The sequence below is a fragment of the Chelon labrosus genome, assembly GCF_963514085.1.
Source record: "Chelon labrosus genome assembly, chromosome: 17".
Classification (NCBI taxonomy): domain Eukaryota; kingdom Metazoa; phylum Chordata; class Actinopteri; order Mugiliformes; family Mugilidae; genus Chelon; species Chelon labrosus.
The window spans coordinates 6,971,840-6,993,690 of NC_140350.1; the positions used below are offsets into that span (position 1 = coordinate 6,971,840).

The following is a 21,851-nucleotide window of genomic DNA, read 5'->3' on the forward strand; positions in this document are numbered from 1 at the left end:
CAACAACACCTGGAACACAGACAACTGCACCAATCATGCTACCAACAGCAGCTACACCTCCACAGCTAGCCAACAGTTCTTCAAGTATGTTTTACAGTGCGGGAGAAACCAGCGCTAGTTAATTATAAAACTAGATGAGAAAATGATTTGATTATAATATCACAACAACTGACTATATCAGAGATGAAAAAAAAAGCTAATTGATTTATTTTGATAGGACATAGGTTGTAACTGACAACACAACTTATCAGAGTCACGTGAGGGATATCAGTCAAAGTGAAGGTCAGTTATAAGTGTCACAGAGATAAAATATCTTAAAGCAGTGTGGGAGATGTTAGGTTAGTTTTAACCTTTCACCTCAGCATTAGGCAAACGTAAAACGTTTTGATCTATAACAATGTACAGTGTTCTTCGGTGTGCAGCATTTTAAGAAATTTAATCCAACAGATGTTGGACTAAATCTGATGTGCAACAGATTTGCCTTAAAACCTAGAGTACTTTTGTGTTTATGGATAACTTGCTGTTTAAACAGTGGAGTGAAGCCTCACGTTTTCAGATTTAATTATTAACTTGGTTAACTGCTGTAGGAGTGGGATGTGCAGTTTGTTAGATATTGCTACGGTGTACATGCTACAAATGCTAAAACTACATATTGGTAAGACTGCAGGGAGGACCGTAACTGTTTGGCTGTTATGGTGACACTAATTTAAAGTCTAGAAACTCTCAGGTCTTTGGACTATGGCAGCCCCTCATTCCAACTAGATATTGATATTTAGTGTGCGACAACTGTCCAAACTGAGAGTCTGCATCCACACTAGCAGCTCTCCTATGGTGCTCCGCTCTTATACAAAAGCAGTGAAAAGACAATCACAAAACCAGTTTATGATATACAGTAAAATGATTCATGATCTTTAGACTCAGTAGATAGAACGGGTTGCCTGAAGGGTTAGCAGTCTGCAGTCACATGTGTTGAAGAGTGTGTTGAGCAAGACACTGAACCCCCAGTTGCTCCCAGTTGGTGTAATAACAGAGGGTGTCAAAAAGAAGGCCTCTTCAGTGTCTATTTGAATAGTTCCCACCAGTGTGTATCTGCTGGCTGAGGTCAAATGTCAAATTTTAAATAGGGTTGTACAGACAATTCACTAAAGGTCCCAAAAAAAGTCAAGCTAATAGTAAAATCAGAGGAAAATAATTCATTATCTGAAGACTGTGAACATCCATACTGCAACTGACAACTCAACATATTGTCATCCTTATTTCACTGCTGAAATTAGGATTTCCCACTGTTATCTTGAGGCAGACAGAGTGCTGTATAACACTATAATTGCTCTTGTAGCTAAATGGACAAAATATAATTTGGTAAATAAGTTGTCAGTAAACAGCAACCACTGCAACTGAGAAACAATAAAAGGCCCACTGTGGGACACCACTTGTTAAATCCTGTCATCTGATTGTAATGGCTAATTCATAACGAGACAAAATGTTTGTTAATGAAGTGTGTTTAGTTAATGCAGACTATAACTAGGGCGCTAATTTCCACCACTTCCTCCCCTTTTTATTTCGGCATCTTTGAAGGTACAAGATGCTGGAGCAGACTAGCGGAGTAGAGGAAACAGGAGTGCTGCGCTGGGAGCTTTTCCTCATCCTCATCCTGGCCTGGATCCTCATTTACCTTTGCATCTTTAAGGGTGTGAAATCAACAGGCAAGGTTAGTCATTAAAAAGGAGAGACACTCAGACGAGTTAAAGGAATAATGGACAGACAGTAAATACCATCCTTTCCCCTTCATGTGTAGGTGGTGTACTTCACTGCTCTGTTCCCGTATGTTATTCTGATTGCCCTGCTGATCAATAATGCTCAGCTTCCTGGGGCATTAGAGGGGATAACCTTCTTCATTGTGCCGGAATGGGAGAAGCTGCTCTCAGTGGAGGTAAGAAAGAAGAAAGAGAATAGATGAGGAAGTGTCTGGAACAGGAGTTTAGCTGAAGTGTATGTAGAGAAAAGCATTGCATGGGTATTGAGTAGTTTGGATTGTTTGTGTTGCAGGTGTGGGTGAATGCTGCAGCTCAAATATTCAACTCCATTGGGATCGGATTTGGCTCCCTCCTGGCCATGTCAAGCTACAACTCCTTCAACAACAACATATTGAAGTAATCAGTCAAAAATGCTTGCCCGCTTATTTCCCCCCGCTCAGCAGTGACAATGATCTCTGAGTTGTAATGAAGTCATATAAAGAACATCCTCTCTCCCCACAGGGACACGCTGACTATATCCATCATCAACTCTGTCACCAGTATCCTGGCAGGCTTTGTCATTTTCTCTGCATTTGGATACATGTCTCATCTGCAGGGCATTCCTGTCAGCGACCTGGCTGTGGATGGTAAGTAAACAGCATAGTTACAGCAACCCAACCCTATCATTGCAGAAATGAGGGAACTACTAGTGTATGTTTACAACTAATAATCAAATAAAATGGCTGACAATAGTTAATCTGTGCATACTGTATACAGATGTATTAATGATGGCCACATTCCATTTTGCATTTGTGCATACAGGTTCACTGTCGTTGCTTTCTGAGACACTTAGTGGAATGAAACCATTATTAATACACCTGTTTTCAGTGTTGTGCTTCAGTCGGAAGACACACTCCCTGGCCCTGAGTGGTTGAGCCGGCATGGAAAGTAACACATATGTAGTAAATAGTTGACAGAGAAGTTAAAAGTGTAATGAATCTTTAAGGGGTTGGCACAGCGGTTAGCACTGATGCCTCACAGCAAGAAGGGGCCTTTCCGTGTGTTCTCCCTGTGTCTGCGTGGGTACTCCAGCTTCCTCCCACTGCCCAAAGCCATGCTCGTTAGGTTCATTGATGATTCTAAATTGGCCGAAGGTGTGCATGTGAGTGTGAACGGTTGTCTGTCTCTCTGTGTTAGCCGCCTCCCGCCCAACATTGTTGGTTAAATCTTTTCCCCCATGTATAATTTACTTTTCCAGAGATAGCTCCCTTTCAGCTAGCTACCGAGCAGCTGAAGCTATCTTTAGCTACCTAACTAACTGAGCTAATTGAGTACACTCCAGTAACTATGGTGTGTACATGCTGTACTGCATACTACTGTGGTTATAAACTGTAAAATTATAATTTTTTTCCATCAAGATAAAGCGAACGAATATCTAATGCTACTTGAATGTCACCACACACCACGACAAAGCTGCTCTCTTCATAGCATTATCATCAATGGGGAGGAATTTGGGGATTTATTGTGCCATCCATGGCCTTACGTACTGTAGGTGTGTGGGAATATTTTATCATGTCAAGCAATTTAAACTAAAAACAAATTCAATAGGGTTATTCATTACTGTACAAACGTCCAGTATATAGGACTACTGTGTTTTACAGGTTGTAAAGCAATGCGACACACTCAAAATGTTATAACTGACTTTACAATCAGCGAGACACTTTCAAATGCATACTCTTCTTTTTACACACGCCTGCTTTCCTTATCCACATACATAAGCCACATTGATTGTCTGAAAAGCTGTTATGCATGTGCGGCCATGCCTCAGTGAATGGGCTGTGCTTCAGAAGAGCTGCAGCTCCATCAGGAACGCTGTACTGACATTTTGTGTTTGTGTGACTAGGCCCAGGACTGGTTTACGTTGTCTACCCACAAGCCTTTGCTAACATGCCAGTGTCACAGCTGTGGGCTGTGTTGTTCTTCTTCATGCTGCTTTGCCTCGGACTGGACAGTGAGGTAGTCGAACTCAGTGATTATGCACTAAAGGGAAAAAAAACAAAACATAATGTTTGCACAGTGCTACAGAATTCTTTCTTTCTTTTTTTCTGCCAGTTTGCAATGGTTGAAGTGTTGGTGACCAGTCTCATGGACCAGTACTATCAACATATGATTAAAATTTTCAAGCGGAAGGAATTCTTTGTCCTTGCAATTTGTGCCGTAGCCTTACTTTTGGGAATTCCTTGCGTCATGCAGGTAATTTACTCTCAACCTTACTATAACCAGTCTCAGTCTTGACTGCAGGTCTAAAGAGTGTGTCTCTATCCAGGTGGGGATCTATGTCTTCCAGCTGCTGGACCATTACACTGCCATAGTGTCCATCATGTTTCTTGCCTTTTTTGAGGTTATAGGCATCTGTTGGTGTTATGGTGAGGAAATCATTACGTGCACTTCACTTTTACATATTTTCTGTTTACGTGTAATTTTTACTTGATTTGCCACAGTGCTGTAAAATTGATGATTATTGACAAGTAAATGTAAGTCTAAAGTACTTTCCCATGTTCAGGTGTGAAACGACTTTCAGCCAACCTGAAAGAGATGACCGGAAAAACAGCAAACATCTTCTTCATAGTGTGCTGGCTAGTAATTGCCCCTGTCCTGATCACTGTGAGACGTCAATTTTTTTTCCCACATCAGGTTTCTTTAAAAAACTAACAGTTGAAATCCATCTAACTAAACCAAATGTTCCCTTTTGTGGCAGGTCATCTTGATTTTCTCCATCATCCAGTTCAAACCGGCCCGCTATGAGGACTATGTCTTCCCTCCCTGGGCTCAGGGGGTCGGCTGGATTATTGCCTTGGCCTCCATCATCTGGATTCCTTTGGGTGCCATCCACACATTGTGGGTGCTACCTGGCTCCTTCATGCAGGTGATGCATATTTAACCATACTTATGCATACTTAACCGCAGCGGTGTGTTAATCCTAATTGTGCATTTCTCCCACAGAAACTGAAGCTGTCCATCACGCCGTACGCACTGGATGAAAAACAAAAGATGCCGTATTATGAGAGAGGAGGAAAAGACGGGCATCCAGTCATACCTGTAATCAGACCCAGCATGTCTCTACCTGAAAAAAATCCAGGTCAAACAAGGTTCTGACATCTCAGGGTTTTTGCACAACGTTCACAGACAGCGGCAGATCACTGTTAAGTTAATCATCAATACTCAATCAAAGTTCTCGTCATAAAATTAAAAAGGATGTTACATAAATTATTTACTTGATTGTGAAAATGTGCTGCTGCTTCTCATGCTATTCAGATAACTGGAATTGGCCATTGTTATGAGCCTCTGAATTTGATTTGCAAGATTTTCTTGAACTCCTACTTATATTTTATTTCTTTTTTTTGGTAATTTAATATAAGGCAGTGTTCAGAACCTGTTATTGTTGTGTGCATGTTCTGTATCTGGCAAGTACTTCCTGGTTGTGACAGAGCTCCGAATGACAGGGGTGAACTTCACAGACATTTGACGGCCCTCACTTAGACATTACTTAGTTTAGAGTGCCATCTTTTGGCCGTATTTGTGTTAACACATTGCATCAAGTACTGTACTTACCTGATGTAAGTAAGGCTATTTAACATTTACACTTCAGATCTGAACTTTTGCATCCGACTTGCTCCCTTAAAAACATAAAGCACTGTCAATTTATTGTTGCTGACTCATTTATTAGGTCAAACGCAACAGGCAACTGCTGATAAAAATGATAAAAGCTGGTAGATGAGTACACGGGTCACGCAACTGTATGTCATGTAAGATGTAATAAAAGCCTGTCACAAAGTCCACACTTGGTGTCTTATTTTTGGAACAACAAGTTGTCAGAAACAAGCAGGTAAACACGACACAAAACACAATTCTGGGCAACCATTTTTATTTATTCATTTAATGAGAAATTTCCAACAGAAGGGTACATGTTTCTAGGGTATGCATGTGCTCAGTTAGTTTCCTCCCCTACGTATGTTGCCAGTGTTTTCTTCTTACAACGCCTCACAAATGAATCCAAAGTGCAGAACAACTGAAGTTACACAGGCAAAAATGGTGGATTGTAAAAACCCATGTGCTTAACAGACAAGGGTGTCTCTCCTTTATACGTTCCCTGACCCCTCATGTAGGATTTACAGATCCAAACAAGGGTAACTGAATATGTTTGTGAGTAAATGTGGTAGGATGGACAGACTGCTTATAGTTACTTACAGTGGGTATGACATAGTATTGTCTAGTGTTAGGTAATATGTGACCACATCTATCTATAATCAAAAGCTAAAATATTTATTTAAAAAAATGGAACAAAAAAGTTATCCTTCTTATAAACAGCAATTACTCTTTCAGTTTAATTTCAAAAAGATATGTCATATGATCTACAAAAACAAAAAAACATGTGCAATCAATGGCATACTCTTCCCTCTGAAGTGATGGCTGTGTAGGTGACCACACAGTACAGCAGCAACTTTCCTTTTATTTGTTCCTACTGTAGTTTGGAGTCAGCTCAGTCCACGACTGAGCCCTGCGATTCACAAATGCCAGGTTGCTGCATTCAGTAGTATTTTTGTAGTGGTTTACAAAGTCCACGCCCTTCATTTCCTCTGCACAGCCTCCTTAAGGCTCCAGCCTTCCTTGGCCACATCCCATGCAGATCCAACGCAGCTGTAGTTGATTTGTTTTGTCCCCCACCCCCCACCCGCTTGCCCAGCAGAGGTCGCTAAGGAGTCACCGTGGCTGCTGTCTGTCTGCTCCTCCTGCAGCTTCCTGTTTCACTGCTATGACACCTGCTCGACTGGCCTCATCTGCACATCTCCAATCTTACAAAAAATAGGAAAAAAAAAAGGCAGATGAAAACACTAATCAAGCACCATTTAACTCTTGGTAAATATATAAGAGAATGGGAGAGATACCTGGACATGAGGAGGGGCACTGAGGACATATGTGACTGCACTGGCTATGTCTTCTGCTTTCAAACACTGAAAGAAAGATAAGAGATAAGAGGTTTTTTGATCGGTGCAACAGTATTTCCACATTCTGAAATATATTTGTTGACTCTCAATCAGATGTCTTACTTTGATACTCTCATACACTGAAGCAGCTTTCTCAGGATCACTGTTGTGGTGCCGGAAGGCAAACTCAGTCTCCACTATTCCAGGAGATATACACTGTAGGGTCAGACAAAGAAGGAAAAATGTACTGATTACTTTAGGGAAAAAAAGACACTTCACCTGGACTTTCTCGGTGTGTGTGTGTGTGGCTGTGTGTGACTGCATGTAAGGTTTCTATACAATGATGTACAACTAACTCACAGTGGCTCTGATGTGGGTTTTTGCTTCTCGAAGCTCTTGCCGTATTCCCTCAGTCAGAGCGGTCACAGCGTATTTAGTGGCACAGTAGAAATGCTCATCAGCACTTGGGACCATTCGGTGTCCACCCATACTGTAAGACATCCAAGAGATATGTGAGCCATTTATGGCGCAACCTCCATTCAAGACCAAATTAACCTAGTGAAAAGCTAATTCTTACATTCTCTGATTTACCTGTAAACCATCTGATCGCCTCAGTCTGCTCACTACTACAGCATATTATATTAGCAAAATATATATTATGGAATCGTTAAATATCATGTACATCATCTCTATTAGCTCTAAAGCCTCCGTCCTTACGTATACCTATATCAGTAACTATACATACAAAATATCCAAAATATGATTTTGGTGACTGACAATGAAACATGTCTAAATATATTATATATATAATATCATTTCTTTGCATAGTTCCATTATTACCAGGGCCAGGTGGGGCTCACAATTGGCTTTACTTACTGCCCGCCAGATTAAAATCACCCTGATCAAAGTGGCCGAAGCATTTTTCACATAAATCTATCCATTTGTTCTTAGATTAGTATGCTGCTCGGATAGCTTACCTGTTAATATTGATGATGTGGCCATCGTCCACATTCCTCTCTTTCATTGATTTGTACGCCTCCCGGGTGCAGATAGACAAGGCTAAGACATTCACCTGCAGAGAAAGATAGCAATTTCCTTCAGCTATTTACATATTAATCACTATGTAGGTACTAAGAGTTAAGTGTGCATTCACTATATACACTACTCACTATACTGACAGTATGGTAAAAGTTAGAAAACTTTTACAACTACAATATGTTTTGTCTACCTTGCTTATATTTTATTGCTGCGTCACATTTAAGGATGTAATGAAACTGTAACAGTTCAGCTGACTGATGTTCTCTGTGTCAGTGTTACGCCGCATGAACCTGCTGTTCCTGTCCTGCTTGCAGCCTGTATGCTGCTCCTGTAGTGGCACTGACAGACAGCAGGTTACCGCCAGCGTGGTAGAAAGATAGGGGGAGGTGACCAAACAAGGTCAACGTACAGATTAAACAAGGGCTAAAAATACACTGCTGTACACGTTGTGGGCTGCCATGACAACAGATGGGTGAGCGTTACAAATGCTGGACCCTGGAGACAGAGACTTTTGGAGCAAGGGGGTCTTCAGTGGTCAAGAGCTCAATGAATCAGGATGAAAAGTCCCAACAAGAGAAATAGTGCTGGCTTTCATTAGTAGGCCTCTGTTGTGCCAGAGCTTCTCCTCAGAGCCAATGAAGCAGCCTCTGTGAGGGGCGGGAAACACTGTGTGTATGTGTATGGGTGTGGGTGTACGTATGTGTGTGTGTGTGTGTAGGCCCGTGTATCCACAAATTTCTGTTGTAACTCTCACTGCTTGAACAACACCAGCTCTACAAACACTCACACTGGGCTCCCATTTAAGAATCTGAATCAGATTTATTCATCATATGATGAATTTATATTTGTGTTCTGTGCAACAGAGATACTAAGAAATAAGAAACAATCGAAAATACACAAAATATACAAACAAATGCGTATAGCAAAGACACTGCACCAATTGTGCATGAATGTGCGAGGCGTTAACGTGATGCATAGACACCGGTTGTGTGTGTGGCTTTACGTCAATGTAATGTATAGTATTTATACTTATGGGCGTGTGTATGTGTGTGTGTATGTGTGTGTGTGTGTGTGGTGTGAGTGCTTGTTCATGAGTCCAGGAGCAGATGGGAAGGAAGTGTTCTTGTGGAGTGAGGTTTGCAGCCTCCTGCCAGAGGAAAGTGACTCAAAAAGCTCCTCCCTCTGATTTTCAATTTGAGATGTGCGAGCATAAAATCAATAGAACATTATAATGTAGCACTAACCGTTGCTTTTCTAGATAAATTTAGCCTGTTTCAGCCTCATTGTGTAATTTGTTTGTGTGTGATCCACTCACATCGATCATGTTCCTCCAGCCCTCTGTCTTTCCGCTGAGCAAGGGCTCGTTGTGGGCCAGTCCAGCATTGTTGATGCATACGTCCACGCCCTTGTGCAGCGTTTTGATTGCTGAAAACATGGACAAGATCTCCTCCTCATTTGACAGATCACACTTGTAAGGGATCAGTGTGCCGCTGTAGCCTGCACTCTGACATTCTGCTGCCAGCTTCTGGAAAACAAAAATCACAACCAATTTGAATTCATAAATATTTTTTAAATAAAGACCAAATGTAGTTGCCATATAAGTGACCTTATGCTACTTGATCTTCAGGACTTAAAGTGTTAGGAAAGACCTAGAAATATTTAACTTTCAGCATCATAATTAAGATGGGAGTCAAATGATGAACACCCTACCCACTGAGACACAGAGGCAGCAGTGAGAACGTGCAGCCATAAAACCAACACCACATCAGCTGAGGACCAGAGGTAACCTGTCAGCACCTCCACAGCCACAAACACATGGATGAGTGAGTATGGTTTTTATCCCTGATATAATGAAGCACGCTATTGAAAGTCAACTTTTGACCAAAAAATTTGACCTAAATCATGGAAGAGAAGATCCCTAGAACTGGTGGTATACTGTCTATCTGTGCTGAGCTTGCCACAGGTCAAGCAGGCTGTCCTCCAACCAGGTCAGCTGGCTGTCCACTACTGTGCGCTATGATACAAACTGACACAGATCCCCCTGCCAGGCACAGCTGCACCAGTCACCTGATGTCTCGCTCTGGGTGCCAGTCAGACAGGGGGAAGCGTGGGTGACAAGGGCGGGGCTGGCGGCACACAGAGATGATGCACCGCACTGTGACACTGCCTGTGTGAGCGTCTGTGCTGCCCAAAGAATTCAGTGTCAACCATATTTCCAGCAAAGTTACAATGGAGACAAAGTGTGGTTTTTCTCCACTGATCTGAACCCAGTTGCCTAGACTAGACTTTTTTTGTCTGATGTATCCTCAAAGGCCTCTCACATGAAATACTCTTTCATCAGCACCACCTGTCATGTGCCAAAAAAGACATTATGAATGGATAATGTATTTATTATTATTATTCCACATAATTTAATTTTAAATGTTTAGGTTTAGGGTTTAATGTGTTCCAGTGAGCCTAAACTAGGAATTTAATTTATGTAATAAGACTTTTATTCAGGTTCCCCATATCTGCTCTACTGGTACAAAGCTTATTCTCCTTTCTTTTTTTTTTTTTTAAATTAACCAGATTATGTCTTCTAGCTAACAGTTTCAACTGTTTATTCTATTCTATTAACATTAAGTTCAAATATCAACTATTTTTACAATTATTTCTAACGACTACTAACAACTTCTTGTCTTCCTTGTTCCTTGTTCTCTGTTCCCTTGTTGTATTTTATCTGTTTAATTATTACTATTGTCTATTATTAACATTAAATGGAACTACTTCCTATACACTGATCAGCCACAACATTAAAACTATTGACAGGAGTAAAGTAAATAACATCTTGTGACAATACAGTGTTCTGCTGGGAAACATTTGGACCTGGCATTCATGTGGATGTTACTTAGACATGTACCACCCATCTAGACCAGACCAGGCACCCCCACCCCATAGCAATGACACTCCTCGACATACACACAAAAACACTTCAGGAACAACTTAAAAAAAACATGAAAAACAGCACAAGGTGTTGACCTGGCCTCCAAATTCACTCGATCCCAAACTGATAAGTACTTGTGGGACGATTCACAGAGGCCCCTCCCCTCAACCCATAGGAGTCAAAGGCCCCCACTAACAACAGTCTGTTGCCAGACAACACAGGACACCCTCAGAAGGACCATGTCCATTCTGTGATGAGTCACAACTGATTTGGAGGCACAAGGGAGACCTACACAATATTAGGAAAGTGGTCATAATGTTATGACTGATTGGCGTTAAGATACAATAAGATTAAATTATTCAAATTAAATTTATTTTAATAATTTCAGCACTAGCCACAGTACATTGACTTGTTTGGAGTTTAGAAGCTGAGCTTTTCCACATACACCACAGCCAATGACAGCCTATCACCTGCTCCATTTACAAGGACATTTATTGACAACACTGAATTCATTCAACAGAAGATGACCGTGGTGGACCGACGTTTTCAACGTCACTGCCCAAATCAGTTCCATCTTTGCTCAAACAAAAATAACTCTTTTTGCTAAAAAGATTGAGGTGGTTACATGAGACCGTTTTGCACTGACTGAGATATTATTCTGATTATACTAGTATCAATGTAAACATGGCCACTGATCTAAACAATCAACATTTGTTTATGTTGGTCTCAATCCCACATATGGAGACAGGAAGGACTTATTCCCAGATAAATAACTTTGTGTTCAACCATGCAGCAAGAAAGCCATCAAAGCACTGGTTGAGCTAACAGCGTCAACACAGTAATAACAGACCACAGTACAGAGCAGTCACATGACATGTTGAGTGTGTGACCATCCCAACACTCAGGCGCAAGCACATATGCTGCAAATCCTATCTGTGGTTGAAAACATCCAACATTAATATGAAAGTAAGTAATGTAAGAAATCACAAACTGGAGCAGATGAAGTGTCCAGTGTCCAGTCAGCATCTGTCCAATTATTAGCTAATGAAGACACGATCACACTTCCCTCCCTTGTTTTCAAAATGAGTACTGAACCTTTCTTAACAGGTCGAGCAGAGTCTGCTGTAAACATAGTAAGATCATTTTTGTAACCAGTCACAGAAAATCTGCATCATGACCTGAAGCTTCATAGGCAGGTATGGAAATATGCAGCAAAAATTTTAACTATGAAAGCAGCAGCATTCAGTTGGTCATGACACCTGTGCAGGAGTGAGATGAAAAGCTGTGAAATGGCCGACACCTGCACATAAGAACTACAGCACATCTGCTGAAGATAGCCTCCCAGTGCACCTGTATACCTGTGAAGCCTCCTCGTTTTATCACTCTAATTCTTTTCTAACTAAACATGTAATAGAGTGAATGCACCCTATCTCACACTTGAGTGTGCAGATTTCACTGCTCTTCCTCTAAGCTGTTTAACTGGGATTATCCAAAGAGAAAGCATTACACGGACAAAGCTGTCAAAACGCTTAAACACTGAAAGTACTTGTCTCTTCTGTAAAAACAAACTCTCACAGTGGTGATGACAGGTGCACCACTTCATTTTGACCATTACCCAAGACATGTTTTCAGTTCTAATAATGCCTTCAAAGTTAAGTATCTGAACTGCCTTCAGACTAAAGCTCTTTACTTCACACTCTCCCAAATCCCAGTAGGACTTACTCTTAGGATGGAGTGAGCTGACAAACAGCCTGATGGAGAGGCTCTCCTTTATTCTGAAAGGAGGTTAACGTAAGCCAGGCCGGTCTTTTGTTAGAGGGGAGGAATTAGTGGCGTTACTGAGGTTGGAGTGGGAGCAGCAGAGCAAACAGGCTGTGATCTCGCTCCAGCTACAGGAAGTCCCAGGCTGTGAATCTCTGAGTGTTTGTGTATGTGGGTGTGTTCTGGCACCAGCTGTACTGCCGTGGTCTGTACCAGCACCCGCGCTGTCCACACCTACAGCGACAGCACACTGTCCCACAGATAAATACAACAGCAGGATAGTTGACAAATGTGCGATTCATTCATGAAAATCCAAATTGAAGCTGGATATCTTTATGTAGAGGACAAGATGCTCAAGGCAGAATTCATATTCAGAGCTACATGGAGTAACAGTTTCATCCTTCCATCTATACTATTATCATTTACTTTCATATTGTTTTGTTCTTGGATAGTTACAGCCACCTCAAATAAAATCACTGTTTGCATTTACCCAGACAAGATTAATATTGGCAGATAAAAAAATCACTATTCAAAATGCAAATAACATTACAACAGATCACAAAGCCTTTACATGTTACAGTAACGGGTGCACAAAGAGCATCGCAGCATTGTCAGACACATGTGTTCATGCCCACATAGTCACATTCATGGCTTATAACCCCCGCAGGGGGTTGTTACATAAGGTCTACAATGGAAGGGACATTGTTGTCCCACACCATGTTCATCAATCATTCATCTGCTCACGTGGAACTGCTGTAAATGGACCAGGAAAAAAAAAAAAAAAAAAAACAAGCAGGGAAAAGAGATCAAAAATGATGCCGAAGTGCTGAAGGCAGATAAGCTCTAAGTGGTGAGCCAGATCAATAGCACAAGGCAGCAGCCATGAGCAGATAGAGCAAAGAAATTAGATTTGTCTCAGGTTGACTCGGGAGTTCTGCCATACAAAAGAGGGATTGTGTTATAGGGAGCTGCGTCTCCACTTCTTCTCTGAAATGACTTGTAGAAGGCTAAAACTATAAAATCAAAAGATGTAATGCAGCTACAATTCCCCTAGTAACCCTTCCTCTCTTTGTCCTTCCAGGCCTATCCCTTAAGTACCTGTGATACAAAAAACTATTTTGCCTGTCATAATGCATTTTCATCCTCATTACCGAGACTGCTGTCCAGTGATCACAAAAAGTGTGCAAGAAAGAGGGAGGGCGGTAGGGCTGGCAGCCAGAAAGCGAAACAGAAGGAGAGAGAAAGAGAAAACACATCCTGAAGCATCCTGCTTATCAAAGCACATTCAGTATGTTTTGCTCTAGGGGGAAAGCAGGAGAACACAACTCAACTCAATCAGCCATGAACCAGAAGACCAAACCTGTGTGTCTAGAAATATCAGTCATAGCCACTCCTTCAAATATTCATCATTCATTTAAATGTATTACAGAGAAATTAAATTCTCCTAACCCCAATCATTCATTACCTAGCTCTGAGACATAAAAATAGTGTGGTTCAGCCTGACACAGTCACACAGGCTGCGGGGTCAAAGGTGACAGTAGGCTGTATAATAGGATTGCAGCAGGGTAGAAGGGATGGTGGCACGATTATCTCTTGTTCATGTTGAAACACCGCCACTAAAAGGTCTAAAGGTTGAACAGGGTGGTTTTATAATGGTTCCTTTAGGACGGTCTAATCAAGGTGAGGAGATAAGAGAAATAATTACACTGTTTGTTGGTAACTACACTTACAGACTGGGGAGTTTCCAGCAATGAATGGCCACAGGGCAATTTAACTCTCCCTACAGAGCTTGAAAATAATGTCACAATGTACTAGATGTGAGCAGAATTAAAAACTGCAGTGCTGGGGGATGAGTAAATACAAAATCATTATGATTAAGAGTGCTTGATGACGAGTGAGGTTTGGTATGCGTCTGGTCCAAATGGAAAAGCTTTTATAAGCCTGACAGTCTGAAGATGGCACAGGCTTCTAGGTGTTGTGTAACAGACTGGTGAAACCAGTGAGGTTGGGTTTTAACTTCCCAACCAAAATTAGAAAAAGGTACAGGCAGAATCAGATTCAAAACAAACAAGACACTCTGCTCTCTACACTACTTCAATACTAGGTAAAGTGCAGACTTTATTCATACATTCACATGGGCATCATATGATAAATATGTCTCTCCGTTCCTCTTGTTTGTAGTTGAAACACGCTGAGTGGTGGACTTTCCTTCTAGTGAACCAGCATGCATCAGGCTCCTCCTCCACCTCATGTGATGGGTTGGTTGTGCACCTGATTCTGGCCATCATTACAAAACCTTACTCTCACTGCAGCCCGGATGCCAGCTAAGAGCCATAACAACACGCACGCTAAGTTTATGATCCGAGCCCAGAGAAGACAACACAAACAGGCACAGGAGAGTCTCAAGGAGACAGTGTTGATCCGACACAGGCCAAAACAAAAAGCTTTCAAAGTGGGCCAGCCTGGGGTGAGCCTTAAAATGTGTCCAATATCAGACAAACTCCCAGTAACAAATCCAATTTGGCTGCTGCTGAAGCGAAAACAATCCAATTTGCATTCTTTCTCATCAACCCCCTCCCATTTTTGGAAATACTCAACTTGATGAACTCACACCGTCTCTGAGTTTGTGTGCACTTTCTCTCTCTGCTACACACACAGTATACATTCAGTTACAAGTGTTGACCTGCCGCTGCAGCTGCACATAGCATTTACATAACATGTCCCCACCCTTGCACATTAGATCTTCGTGTACAAATGCGCACAACTTCTAAACGCATAGCAGAGGGTTCCAACAAGTCTTCAACAGGACAGGACAGAACAGGAAGCACTGCACCTATAACAGCAAGAGGCCCGGGGAGAGAATGTCAATGCCAGTAAACCCTACACCTTGAAAGATGATAAGTGCAGAGAGGACAGCACAGTGGTGGTGCAGGGAGAGTGGTGCACAGGGGTCACTGATCTGTCAGAATCTATCAGACTGTATGAGACCCAGGTGATCTGGGATTATTATCAAGTAATTGAATAATGTGTACAGAGCAGTAAAAAGACGTGCAACTGTTAAACGCTTCTTTTTTATTCTTGGCTGTAATGTGTGTAATGGAGTCTGTAATGTCTGAGCAAATCTTTATAAATATAAGTAATAAAACAAAAGCCTGTTCATTTTAAAACCAATTTAAACTTTACCGGTGTTTGAATTCGACTGATTACTTATCAGCGTCACCTATCTGTACCTCATAAATCCGTGTCCACATTCAATCTGGACTGCTGCTCTGGGAGGATTCATATAGGAGCAAATGCTGTTATTTATTGCGCTGGTGCGAATGCCGCTTCTCTAGGGGGCTGAATCCATGGAAACACGATGGATTATTAGTTAGGTATGTCTGTGTCAGCTCACTGCTCAAGTGGAAAACGTGCAGTCAGTGAAAAAGCTTTCTGCATGGGTAAGACCAACGCCTGAGAGCCGAGGAAGCCGTGAAGGTAACACGATGAGGGAAATAAAACAGCCACTGTGGAGGTGAAGACAGCAGGACTGTGACAAGTGACAATGCAAAAGCGTTAAAGATGTATTTGATGCACAGAATTTGGGTGATTTGCTTAAATAACCAACTGACTGCATTCTGCACACACCTGCGTCAGTATGATTATAAGACAAGAAAGAAAGATATACAAAGGAGAATCACAACCAGGACTAAAAGAGAGACAGAGATGCAAAATGAGGCTGATGGTGTTAGACAAAGGGAGTAAAGCTCTGTGACCTGACCCACTTCAAATCCTTTCTGGAGTGAAACCTATTCACAGCGAAGCAACGGGACAGGCTGCCCAGACACAACATAGAGGAGGCGGTGGAGACGGCTTCAGATCTGCAGACACAGGCACACTGATTGACTTTTACTGTGCCACCTCAGATTTTGAAGCATGACTGAGTACCTTTCGCTCCTTCAGAATGGGCAGCGAGTTGAAGCGGGTCAGCCAAGGTCTGAAATGAACCGTGAGGCTCACCGGTCGAGAGCTTTGAAGAGTCTGAATTCACAGTTTACTCACGCAAATCAAAGATGTTCAGGCTATTTAAACAGGCAAAAGATAAAAAAAATACGGGCAGCGAGTTAGATGCCTCTTTGTTACAAACCTACTGGAATAGAGTGTGTTGGTTCCCAGTGACAAAGTCTGACAACAGCCAAAGACCAGAAATCAATGCAAGCAATGCATTCAAATGTCATTATCTCCACAGACAGCCCACACACGGAAAAATGCATCATCACTATGTTCCTCTTATTCTCAGTATTTTTATTCCAGATTGATTTTATTCATTGCTTGACATAGATTATCTTCTTTGGGCATACTTTATTTAGAGTATCTTCCCAATCTCTTGCCCACACAAGCTCTCCACAAATCTGTTAAGCACTTAAAAGCCACAAATTATGTTTGCTAAATTTATCTGATCTAAAAGTGCAACAGCCAGAGCTTTGAATTTTGGCACAAGCCTCTATTGTTCATAAACACTAAGAAAGTGTCCGTTTCACGTGGGCTTATGCACAACGCAGACAGATGAGTTTATTATCTAGAGAACCATGTTCTTGCTGCTGCCGTTTCACCAGGGTTAAAACAAATGTTGCGACCTACTCCAGTGATGGAGTACTTGCTCACACAAGCTATACACTTTCCACAAGGGACTCCTGAACGTGATCGATTATGTGACAGAGCCCACCTCATCCCATCCCCACCTCGGCCTCTCCAGGGCAACTGCCGCGCCCACACTAATCTCTTCTACACCCGCCCTGACCTGCAGTTAATGGAAAAACATAAAAAAACGGAACTTCTTAGATTTACAGTGTGTAGACGCAGGCTTGATGCTCCTGTTAGCAACCAGGCTATGGGACATGAAATGCATTTTTACATTTTATTACAGCTAGATCAAGTTATTTGGCATATAAATAAGAAGTAAAAAGGGGTTAAAGAATTATGCAATTTCCCAGCAAAACATGGGGTTGTGGTATCCTTGAAGTCTGATGAACTTCCTCAACCACAAATTGTTGTGGCAGAAAGTTGTTTATCACAAATCATATCGTCATTGCATTATTGAATAGAGCAGGGATCACTGTTAGGCACCACTTTATTCAAGATTGCACAATAGCATGTAAATAAGTTAGGCTACATGACTGCGCAAAGTAAAGACAGTGCTTTAAAAATATTGGAATATTGTTTATAAAAATTTTCTTGTTCCTAAAGGTTGATTTCCTCCACCTACCATGGTTTTGCTGCAGAAATTTGGTCTGTAGTCGCGTCTTTGGCAACTGATTATGCTCTGACAAACATCCAATGAATTTGTCTGGGTGGGCTTTATACAGTGACGACGTATTCCTACACATCACGTGAGCGCTGTGGAGTTGAATTTGTTTACAACAAAATGGCTCTGATTGGTTGTAGGACCATCTAGTTGTGTGCAGAGGTATATCTTCTCTGCATCAGTTGAAACACACACCATAATGAAATCCAATGGGGTGTTACCAGACTCATATTCTGATAAGAACTGAGTCAGGCTACGCTGGGCTGGGAGAGTGGCGATAAACTATTTGAGCTGCAGAGATCAGCAACCATATTCTTATTCCCATAACTGTGTGCATGTTTTTTTTTTTTTTCTACTGCACTTTAAGGTGCTAGGTAAGCAGATACACACATATGGGCCATGTGGGCAATAACGCTTCAGAGGTCTGAGAAAAAAGCCCTGGTCAATCAGTAACTAGGTATTGTCTTCTTATTCCGTATTAGACATGAGCTCAGACTTGAGTCCTTCTAAGATGAAAGAATCCAGTTTACTTTGTGCTCCTTCTGTTTGACTGAGCTCCTCGTCACAGCTGAAAACAAATGCTGCAGTATGTGCATACTACATGGCTCTCGCTGGCACACTTTTGGACTGCACTGAGGCCTCTTTTAAACATTTTGTATAAGGACATGCTGTGTGCACCGTGAAGAGATTTTTCTTCCAGAGAAATAAAAGCTCCTTCCACTGGTCTTAGAGGGTTTCACAAGGGTTAATGGGAAGCTGTGTTTCTGCTGCTTGGATGCGGCCCTGTCGCCTCCATTCCTGCACAGAGCCCATGGTGACCACACGTCTCCGTCCCGCTCGCCGCTTGTCGCTCCCCCACGGCCTTCTCTATGGCCTCAGACAACAAAACAATACCGCCGCCACTCCACTTTTTCACAGAACATCTGAATACACTTCTTCCTTTCCTCACGCCTTTATCTGGTCTACTATGGGGAAGGATAGTACTGATTAAAAATACTGTTTATTAAGAGCTTTACGCAAAGGAATAAATTAAAAGGGAAGTCAAGAACAATTGCTTGGTGATACATGGACACTTGCATTCCCCACTTGCAGCATGCCAGGTTTGGCACAACTACAACAAGAACCCAGTTTACATAGCAGGGAGAGTACAATACTGGCTTTGTCCCTCAACTCACACAAGACACTCTCTAAGGTCTGGTACAAGTGATGAAATCAGGCACAGAACTGGAGAGACAAAGCAATGTTTCTGTCTATATGACCTGATATTAGTTGCTAGTAACTCAATATAAGCTCTTATCCCACGTACTGTAATCCACAAAAAATAGTAGCTAAGCCTGCACTGACTGTAATATAGTGAGCCTTTAAGTGGTGACTTATGTCCGTGTTTAGAAGAAGTACTACAGTTGTGACCTTGTTTTGGTCTTGCAGAAGTCACAGACATAGGCTGAAACAAGCTGCCGCAGTTAACTATTGACAGGAGGGGTCATGTGACCAAAGTATGAATGGAGGGAGGCTAACTATTGCACAATTTTCCCTCACTGTATGCTGCCGCGAGCATGGGTGTGTGAGTTTGCAGCCGAGGTGGAGAAAATAATTGCGTGTCACAACAAAACCTCAATGAAACAAATATTTTTTTATGACTTTTTATGACTTTTTTCACGTGAAACACCAACAACATTTCAAAAACAAACCCAAAGCTTTGACACATCTGCTTGTAATTCTTTCTTTCACATGAGCCACGGGGTGACGACGCTACAATACACTTGCCAGGGGTTGTGAAACTATGTTATTGGAAACTTTAAACTGAAAAATAAGCAGAAACTGGTGTTGACTTGTCACTTGGTGAAAAAGGATCATTAAAACTAATTTAACAACACCCTATCCTACGCTTGTGTCTCTCACTTGACAATAGGATATGGAGGATTTTATTTGTTGCTTCGCATGGGCGATCAATCACTGAGAAATGTTGTTGAACGGGTAGACCGTTTGTCTCTGTTCATAACACATGTAAGACATACCTTCTACCTCTCTTCAGCTAGTTACTCTTTTAGCTTGGTCAAAAGGGAACCATTTGCTGATTCAACTGGTTACAATTAACTCTTGTTCAAAAGCACAACAAACTCTAAAGACTTGCCAACTACACTAGTGGGCAACTAAATGTCAAGGATACATATTTATGATACACCATCAGTATTCAGATATGACACAGAGTTAACAGCAGCCGATTAGCTGCCTGAAAGGTCGCAAAATGTGAGTGTAACAAGCTTTCTGCTGGAATCTAAGGGGCGAGGAGGGTAAGGCTTAATTATTGGCTGACTAGATAAGCAAGGCACAGCGCCTTATGGCTTATGGTTAGACAAGAGTTAGTGGGGCAGGGCCAGAGACACCTGCCCCACAGGAGACGTCCGCCCCGCTGTCGACGCTACAATGTGTGTCAATGCGTTTTTTCGCCTCACATGTTCCATTATAATTCATTCATTTTCCAATTACAGGAGTAAGGTTAAAAGTTCCCTGTGCAGATGACAAATTCACATGCAGTTCAAACAAAATTACCACGGAGACTAATTACTTTCACGGCCATTATTAAATAATAACTGGACAAGTCTTTTGCTATGCCAGTGGGTGTGATAGAAGCTCTTTGTTATAGAGACAATAGAGCACTTCTAAAATGAAACCTGAGCGTCCGAACCACACCAGTAACGACCACGGAGTAAGTGGAGCTGTCTGTGATTTATGTGGGTTGGTTTAATGCAAATAATCAAATATACTTATTGTTCGATAAGGAAAAATGGGATACGCTTTAAAATCAGGATCTGATTTGGTTGTTAGTCTCACTAGCTGAAACACAGTGGAGAGACTTCTTGTACACTTTATCCACAGTCACCCACTGTCCCACAGGCTGCTCAGTTAGCAGGTATCTGCCTTGAATCTGTTGCTGATGATGTCTCTGGAGAAGATCAACCAAAATAAAGTGACATTTCCACCAAGGATCAGAGATTAGGGGTGTAGCGGTTTATGCAAAGAGATGCTGGTATGGGAGCATCACTGTTGACTCATTTAATGGGTGTGTGATACTAAACACTTTCCCTCTCTAGAAGTTCAATGTACAGTAATATCTCTGGTACACTGGTAGCAGTAACCAGCCGAGGTAAAGCTGTTATTTACAACTCTTATGAGCCCTCTTATTAGTTTAAATGTGATACAGTTGTTAAATTATCAGGTTTAATGCGGCATTTTTCCTTTGTTGCCTCACATGAACACCGTGTCCGCCGTGATAAATTAAACTTAGGAATAATTGCTGCTTTCTGAACATTTGCCACAAAGTTATGTATGTATGTGACCCGCTGAACACTGAGGCTAAAGGCTTCTAGCTCAAACTGTAAAGCTAATGTTAGCTAGTGGTTAACGTTTGTTAGCTAGTTTGTAGTTGCTCTAACACAGCTAGCTTCTCCTGAGAGCCGGACCGGCTTATTTTACAGAGAAAATTAATAATATTTTAATTGAATGGCTCACCTCTATTTTGTCGACGTTTCTGGCACAGCCGACAACCCTCATGCCTTGCTGGACCAGTGCCCGGGCTACTGCCGCTCCAATTCCCACCGAGGCTCCGGTCACCAGGGCCACTCTGCCTTTCCACCGCTCCATCTCCGCCGCACTGTCTACAACCGGCACCGACGCTACACGAAACAACAGCTCCCGAGCGGTGCGCCTGCCTGCTTAGTTCAAGCTGCTACGCTCGCAGATATCGCTGTTGCGTTCAAAACGAGGGATGCGCCGGCTCCAGCGTCCTGTATCAGTCGGTGCAGCATCCAGGGCAGCAGCAGCCAGTGCGCTTAAACCCGGATCCATGCGCTCCACTGGCCGAAATATGTCCGGAGTGTGTAAATGTTTGGTTCACATCACCTCCCACTTTCTTTTTTGAGCCCCGGGGCCTGGAGCGCTCTCTCTCTCTTTTTCCGTGCGGTTCTATGCAGCCGCCTACTGGAAAGAACTAAAATAACACGAGTACTGTTCTGCCATGTGTCTGTCACGTACAGTATTTCGAGATTTTGGGATCTGAATTATATAAATCAGTTCTCACACTCAGGACTGGTCCTACCACGAGACTAATAAATTGGTCCCATGGT

The 21,851-nt window shown here is 42.1% G+C and overlaps 2 protein-coding genes across 2 annotated transcripts; one reads left to right on the top strand and one right to left on the bottom strand.

The window, feature by feature from the left end:
* Window positions 1-1,488: 1,488 nt before the first annotated feature.
* Window positions 1,489-4,889, top strand: LOC311502138 (sodium- and chloride-dependent GABA transporter 1; the record flags this gene model as incomplete). The annotated part of the gene is made up of 10 exons (XM_084564271.1): window positions 1,489-1,708; window positions 1,796-1,930; window positions 2,047-2,150; window positions 2,256-2,380; window positions 3,637-3,749; window positions 3,846-3,986; window positions 4,060-4,159; window positions 4,297-4,397; window positions 4,492-4,659; window positions 4,737-4,889. Exons 1-10 carry the CDS (start codon window positions 1,583-1,585, stop codon window positions 4,887-4,889), a joined length of 1,266 nt encoding a protein of 421 aa, XP_084420397.1. The 5' UTR covers window positions 1,489-1,582.
* Window positions 4,890-5,641: 752 nt separating this feature from the next.
* Window positions 5,642-21,611, bottom strand: dhrs11a (dehydrogenase/reductase 11a). The gene is made up of 7 exons (XM_084564200.1): window positions 21,238-21,611; window positions 9,072-9,281; window positions 7,696-7,790; window positions 7,079-7,208; window positions 6,842-6,934; window positions 6,680-6,745; window positions 5,642-6,586 (listed from the first exon to the last, which is right to left on the bottom strand). The coding sequence occupies exons 1-7, from the start codon at window positions 21,367-21,369 to the stop codon at window positions 6,545-6,547; spliced, it is 768 nt and encodes a 255-aa protein (XP_084420326.1). The 5' UTR covers window positions 21,370-21,611; the 3' UTR covers window positions 5,642-6,544.
* Window positions 21,612-21,851: the final 240 nt, after the last annotated feature.

What these genes read in the sequence shown, in the direction of transcription:
- dhrs11a (XM_084564200.1), bottom strand. Translation starts at nt 21,369, where the DNA reads ATGGAGCGGTGGAAAGGCAGAGTGGCCCTGGTGACCGGAGCCTCGGTG. An exon ending in AAACCCACATCAGAGCCACT is followed by an intron (nt 6,935 to 7,078) that starts GTGAGTTAGTTG and finishes CTGACCCTACAG; the next exon opens with TGTATATCTCCTGGAATAGT. An exon ending in CAGTGTATGAGAGTATCAAA is followed by an intron (nt 6,746 to 6,841) that starts GTAAGACATCTG and finishes TCTTTCTTTCAG; the next exon opens with TGTTTGAAAGCAGAAGACAT.